Raw genomic sequence first — 8091 nt, 5'->3', positions numbered from 1 at the left:
ACGGGTCAACACTTTTATTAAAATTTATACTTAATTATCAAAAAAGAATTGAGTAATCTTATATTATTGAATATAATTTCACACCATTAAAAACACTAATGATGGCTAATTAATGACTACAAATCACAAAACTTGCTGACCCCTAACACTCCTCATTTAAATAATCTAAATCGAGGAATAATTTTATTTAATCAGTCGCTATAATTAACTATCAATATTTATACACACCGGTAATGTTAGGGAGACAAAAAAAAAAAACCAGAACTTACCTTATTTAGCATTCATTAATTATCGTAACAATTTAGTTAAATAAAGCAAGTTATGGTTGTTTTTGACTAATTTTTTTTAGTTACCAAATATTTTCGTATACATATTTGATGACTGAATTTGACAACTGATTTTAATATGCAAATAAAATTTTTATTATTTAAAAATGTTCTAATAATAACTAACTGCTAGGTATATGAGCCACTAAAATTAACTATTAGTATAAAATATATAATAGAATATAAAATTAACATAAAAAAATGAATTAAATAACATATATTTATACACAAATAGACATGATAATTGATTTTAGTAACAAATTTTAGCGAAAAAAATAGTATTTTTGAATAACAAGTTAACAACATTTAGTTAATACGACAGTTATTTTAAAATAGAGTGAGTGACCCAGTGACCCTTACATATTGGAGGAGGAGGAACTGCGCAAGATAGGTGTCCAAACAAGAGTCTTGGAGGTTTTAATATCATCACCAAGGAATAAACGACCTCCTCCTTTGGAACTCAAGCAATGGCCAAAGACATTGTGAATGTAGCCCAGAGAAGAAAGCTGAGACAAAATGCTTGTCTTGCCATTGCCAAGGCCAAACACCCCCGCCGTTTTGATATGCGAGGAATGATGATGATTAGAAGGTGTTTGATCAAATCCACTCCTACCATATATACAAAAGTTATAAAATAAAAAATACTATTTATACACTAAAATCAGCTATTAAAATTAGTCACTAGTGTATTTGTATATAAATACATATATAATTTAACTTATTTTTAATATATATTTATATTTTAATGTATATTTTATACTAATAATTAATCTTAAGGACTGATTTTGGTGTACAGATAACATACTTGATTGAAAAAACAGATGAAGGTAATTAACTTAGCTTGGTAAGCACTCACCCGAAGCCAAGTTGAGGATGTAGAATAGAGCCATCGTCTAATCTAAAGGAAATAAAGTCCCTAACAAGCACCCCTGAACAAAATTCATTGTCTGCATACTCGATTTTATATTTACATGGCCCAGTTGGTGGAGCGCAGTTTCTATTTAGCGCAGCACACAGGGGTTCTTTGCATTGGATGTTACTGTTGGGGTTATACGGATAATATTGTGAACGCTGCAAGTCATAAAGACACAAAAATTAAGGAGAATATATAATTAAGGCGGAAATGTTAGTAACCAAAGAAAATCAGCCAAAAATAGTCATAATTTGTTTTATTTAGTATTTATTAATGGTTGCAACAATTAATAAATGATAAATAAGACAAGTTCTGACTGTTTTTTTTGTCATCCTAAATTGTTAGGGTAAAAATGAATGATAAAAGTATAAAATTAAATTAATTAATTTACGATTGATTGTTGTATTGCATTGCTTACAGGTGTGCAGGTCTTACAGGATTTGGACTGAACCCAAGTGAGATCACTACCAGAGTCAATGTCAAGGTCGTATAATTGAGGTGGATTTCCAATTGCCACTTTCACCGTATAATATCTGTACCAATACAAAAAGCAAAATATTCATTTAATTTTAAGGAAAAATCAATTACAATATAGTATACAAAGAAGCTGCACAGGAAAAATTGAAGTTTTACGTAAAATAAAAAATAAATAAATTAAGTATCTAAAACGTAAAATTTTAATAAAATTTAAATTATAAAATCATTAGAGCTAATAAAAATTTGGACAAAAAACGCTAATAAGCCAACATCACTTCATATTTACGTATATCAGCCAAAACGAAAATCGTTTCAGCAATAAGCCAAACTGTATTTTAATGTAATTCGAACCAGGCTGGTTCGAACTGCATTTAGCTATAAATCGAACCAGGGCAGTTCGAATTACCAAGAAAGAGTTGAACATAATTCGAACCAAGGTGGTTCGAACTTCACTTGCTCATAATTCGAACCAGCCTTGTTCGAATTATCGATGTAAATGCGAACCAAGTAATTCGAACCACCCTGGTTCGAATTACTCAATATTTGGCTCCAATAGTAATTCGAACCAACCTGGTTCGAATTACTCATTATTTGGCTCTGTGCGTCTTTGCCCTTGAAGGTAAGGGCAAAATTAGCCACTACGTGTCGAATGCAGAATGCACGGTAGGCAGATGGAGGTAACCAACCTCCGTCAGGAGCCTCAAGCGCAGCCTTGATGCCGTTATGCCTGTCCGATATAACCAGCAGACCCGGCTGTGGTGTCACGTGCTGTCGAAGGTGGGAGAGAAAGAATGTCCAGGACTCTGCATTCTCACCCTCTACTAATGCGAATGCAACAGGTAGAATGTTGGAGTTCCCGTCCTGTGCAATCGCGATGAGCAACGTTCCCCCGTACTTGCCATACAGATGTGTGCCGTCAATGCTGACTAGCGGCTTGCAATGACGGAATGCCTCGATGCACGGTGGAAAAGTCCAGAAAAGTCTGTGAAAATATGCTTGAGACTCGTCTACCTGTCCTCCAACTCGAACGGGGCTCGTCCTTAGGACTGCAACAGTACCAGGCATCGTCAGCTGGACTCCCAACACCCACCTAGGCAGCTCGTTGTATGACTCATCCCAGTCACCGTAGATGAGACCAACGGCCTTCTGCTTCGCCATCCAAACCCTCCTGTAAGTCGGCCTAAAACCAAAATGCGCTGCCGTGGCGTTCAGGAGCACCTTGATGCTAACCGATGCGTCAGCCCTAACCATTGGCATAATGAACGCCGAAATCACAGAATGATCCAAACTTCTGTGATCACTTGATATGGATGTGGCCAGGCAAGTGTGAGGGCCATTGTACCGTTTGACCTCCCAAATGCCCTTCCGCTTCCGGAGACTGAGCCGAATCAACCATGTGCACCCATTCCCGAACTCGGAACACTTGCCCACATACCGGCGGTGATCGGACTCCACCACCTTGTACTGTACCCCTCGCCGGATGCTGTAAGTCTTCACACTTAACAGGGCCTCATCTTTATCCTGGAATTGCTGACCAACCTGGAACTCTGTGAGACCAGCATTCCCTTCCGCATCTCTAGCTCCGAATCCAACAGGGTGACCTAGCGCACCCTCATGCGTCATGGCGTCCAGGTCCAGCGAAGAAAAATATGGTGGATACTGCTGTGTGCCAGAGCTAGAACCACCGCCAGCCAATGCAGGCCCAGCCGCTACAAGCTCGTCCCCGCTATCTTCCTCAATCGTTTCGGGCTCAACGTCGTCCTCATCAGGATCACCCAATTCTCCGTCTCCGACGCCAACCGGTGGAACGCCATGTAAAGCGTTTGCCATAACATCAAAGGATCCTACCTCGTCGCGGACGCCGTCATTCAAATCAACAGCAAAGGACGGAGAGGCGACAAGTTGGGCCGCTGGCTCGTAAACTGGGACGGAGGAAGAAGCCACAGCAGCCATCGAACTGGAGCCAGCTGCAGTGGCTACATTGGCGGTATTCCGGTTCGAACCCCCTGAGCTGGATACCACATCAACCAGCTTTGCCAGCAACTCTGGTGTGCGGACCTCCGGAAACTGCCTCCGACAAAGAAACATGACTTGGAGGTCCTCATCACTACCAATCGTGAGACAATCATACTTCACCGTATCGTGCAGGATCGTGACTGGAATGCGATAGAAAAACTTCTTAATCCGCTTCGCACCTTCCAGGCCAAGTTTCATCAGCACAGCTCTAACCAGGTCATCATAGCTTGTCGTTCGATTCACCACAATATAGAGAGGATTCTTATCTGTGAACTTCACTCCGGACCGAGTTTTCCTCTTGATGGACCCTCTGTGGTGTACCAAAACAGCAAAACTCTCCTCCTCACTAGCCATCTTACGTCCTCTAATGAGAGCAAATCACGTTTACAGCGTTTATATAGAGCTCTGACTCCTACTAATTCGAACTAACCTGGTTCGAACCATGATACACGTAATTCGAACCAGGGTGGTTCGAATACGGGTCAACACTTTTATTAAAATTTATACTTAATTATCAAAAAAGAATTGAGTAATCTTATATTATTGAATATAATTTCACACCATTAAAAACACTAATGATGGCTAATTAATGACTACAAATCACAAAACTTGCTGACCCCTAACACTCCTCATTTAAATAATCTAAATCGAGGAATAATTTTATTTAATCAGTCGCTATAATTAACTATCAATATTTATACACACCGGTAATGTTAGGGAGACAAAAAAAAAAAACCAGAACTTACCTTATTTAGCATTCATTAATTATCGTAACAATTTAGTTAAATAAAGCAAGTTATGGTTGTTTTTGACTAATTTTTTTTAGTTACCAAATATTTTCGTATACATATTTGATGACTGAATTTGACAACTGATTTTAATATGCAAATAAAATTTTTATTATTTAAAAATGTTCTAATAATAACTAACTGCTAGGTATATGAGCCACTAAAATTAACTATTAGTATAAAATATATAATAGAATATAAAATTAACATAAAAAAATGAATTAAATAACATATATTTATACACAAATAGACATGATAATTGATTTTAGTAACAAATTTTAGCGAAAAAAATAGTATTTTTGAATAACAAGTTAACAACATTTAGTTAATACGACAGTTATTTTAAAATAGAGTGAGTGACCCAGTGACCCTTACATATTGGAGGAGGAGGAACTGCGCAAGATAGGTGTCCAAACAAGAGTCTTGGAGGTTTTAATATCATCACCAAGGAATAAACGACCTCCTCCTTTGGAACTCAAGCAATGGCCAAAGACATTGTGAATGTAGCCCAGAGAAGAAAGCTGAGACAAAATGCTTGTCTTGCCATTGCCAAGGCCAAACACCCCCGCCGTTTTGATATGCGAGGAATGATGATGATTAGAAGGTGTTTGATCAAATCCACTCCTACCATATATACAAAAGTTATAAAATAAAAAATACTATTTATACACTAAAATCAGCTATTAAAATTAGTCACTAGTGTATTTGTATATAAATACATATATAATTTAACTTATTTTTAATATATATTTATATTTTAATGTATATTTTATACTAATAATTAATCTTAAGGACTGATTTTGGTGTACAGATAACATACTTGATTGAAAAAACAGATGAAGGTAATTAACTTAGCTTGGTAAGCACTCACCCGAAGCCAAGTTGAGGATGTAGAATAGAGCCATCGTCTAATCTAAAGGAAATAAAGTCCCTAACAAGCACCCCTGAACAAAATTCATTGTCTGCATACTCGATTTTATATTTACATGGCCCAGTTGGTGGAGCGCAGTTTCTATTTAGCGCAGCACACAGGGGTTCTTTGCATTGGATGTTACTGTTGGGGTTATACGGATAATATTGTGAACGCTGCAAGTCATAAAGACACAAAAATTAAGGAGAATATATAATTAAGGCGGAAATGTTAGTAACCAAAGAAAATCAGCCAAAAATAGTCATAATTTGTTTTATTTAGTATTTATTAATGGTTGCAACAATTAATAAATGATAAATAAGACAAGTTCTGACTGTTTTTTTTGTCATCCTAAATTGTTAGGGTAAAAATGAATGATAAAAGTATAAAATTAAATTAATTAATTTACGATTGATTGTTGTATTGCATTGCTTACAGGTGTGCAGGTCTTACAGGATTTGGACTGAACCCAAGTGAGATCACTACCAGAGTCAATGTCAAGGTCGTATAATTGAGGTGGATTTCCAATTGCCACTTTCACCGTATAATATCTGTACCAATACAAAAAGCAAAATATTCATTTAATTTTAAGGAAATACAATATAGTATATAGTATACAAAGAAGCTGCACAGGAAAAATTGAAGTTTTACGTAAAATAAAAAATAAATAAATTAAGTATGTAAAACTTTAATAAAAAAGTTAACTTTGAGAATAATTGGTCAGATGGACTACACAGACTACACATTATTTTATTTTATTTATTACAATCAGCATCCATATCATTTCTTCTTTAAACATAGATGGTGGATGGTAGCTAAGAACATAATACTATATGCAAAAAATGCAGAAAAACCACCATAAAAAAGGAATGATAAATAATTTGGATACAAATTAAGAGCATTGTTGAAATAATCAATTAGTCAAAGACTTAGCAAGGAAGTTAACTTTGAGAATAATTGGTCAGAACAAAAATATGGACTACACATTATTTTATTTTATTTATTACAATCAGCATCCATATCATTTCTTCTTTAAACATAGATGGTGGATGGTAGCTGCATAAGCTAAGAACATAGTAAAGAAAATTTTGAAGGTAAGGAAAAAAAAAACCGTACCCAAGAGGATAGACATTCCCTTGAATGGCGAAATGAAAAGTGTGACCAGATGATCTAGAAGGAGCTGCGGGTTTTGGTTGTGGCTTCTTGGCGTTGAGAATCTGATCATTTGTATCATTCACTTTTGACAAAGAAACTGAGAAAATTGCACAAAGGATTAGAACCAGAAACAACACCTTCCTCAATGGAACAACCCCACTTGTTCCTTTCACATCCATGAGAGAGAGGAAAAAAAAAAAAGAAGAGAAGTGGTTGTTTTAATTTGTTGTCAATAGTAATGTTTCAAACTTTCAATTTGTTATGTGATTGTTAGAGACCGCGTGAATTTTATAGGGAGATGAAAGTGATGAAGTGATGATCCATTGACTTTTGTTACTTTTAGTTTTGGTCTTTTTTCTATATAACCAAGAGCTATATATCTAATAATAATAATATTGGAAATTATTTACCTTCTACTTGAGTATTTTCTGTGTGCATTGTGGTTGATTGAATATGTGATTTTTATATTAATCGGTAGTTGGTTTGGTTAACAGAATATTCCATCTATTTTTTAATAATTGTCCAAAACTTAAAAAAAAATTATATAGATCAAACACAAATTTCATAATAGTAAAAAATTATATGGATAGAAAAGAATATTCTCATACGAAAATATAAATTTCCATTAATATTATACTAATTAATTTTAAAATAAATGAGATATTAGTATTAGAGATCATTTAAAAAAAAAATAATACTATTAAATATTATAATAAATAGGATCAATATTTTAAAATCTTAAAAATATAAATGAGACGTATGTATTTTACGGAATGAAAGAAGCGTTTGGAATTAATTAAGGTTTATAATTGGCTTATAATTATTTCGCATTTAATAAACATAGCTTCTTATTATAAGTGATGTATTTGTAAATTTGAGTTAGGTTTTCAAAAACTAAAAGAATAAAGATTTGTGGTAGAAACTAGAAAGAATTGGGAAGCTTCCTAGACCGCGTTTGGCTTCGAGAACGCGGAATTGATGGCTTATGGCTGTTACTTCATTCTAAATTTCTAATTTGAATTTCTGTGTCAGTTGCCACCTAAAGAGTAGTATTTGCCTATTTGGTAAATATTAGAAAACATTTTATATTGTTATATTTCTTTAAAGAATTTTGTCCTCCGAGTATACATGATGTAGTAAATTTTTAACTAAATAATAGTTGCGTGATTATGTACTATTGCGATAGATAGATAATTTATTTACGAGTAAAATTTCTGTCCGATCCCTAATTATTTATTAAAAGGATTTGACATTTTCTAATTATTAAAAAAATAATAATGCAGTCTTTATCTATTTTTTTTATGTAATTGAAATATTTTTTCGGTGTTTTTTAATCATTAGACTTTTTTGGTTACTTTTTTACCCAAAAACCAATAAAAGAGTTCTTTCAATGAGAGAATGGATAAGTATGGCGTTGTTAATTTCTAATGGTAAGAGGGTATTAGATCATTTTTATGAACGGTTAAGGACCAAAGAGGGGTTCTATTCTTTATTTATCTTTGATAA

At 34.4% G+C, this 8091-nt stretch overlaps 1 protein-coding gene across 1 annotated transcript; it reads right to left on the bottom strand.

Annotated features, from left to right (window-relative positions):
- Window positions 2119-4132, bottom strand: LOC107606048. Its single transcript, XM_021106374.1, has one exon. It carries the CDS (start codon window positions 4084-4086, stop codon window positions 2119-2121), a length of 1968 nt encoding a protein of 655 aa, XP_020962033.1. The 5' UTR covers window positions 4087-4132.

This window comes from Arachis ipaensis, chromosome B07 (genome assembly GCF_000816755.2).
Source record: "Arachis ipaensis cultivar K30076 chromosome B07, Araip1.1, whole genome shotgun sequence".
NCBI classification, from domain to species: Eukaryota; Viridiplantae; Streptophyta; class Magnoliopsida; order Fabales; family Fabaceae; genus Arachis; species Arachis ipaensis.
The sequence above is the reverse complement of the archived record's forward strand: the minus strand, read 5'-3'. Positions and strand labels throughout refer to the sequence as shown.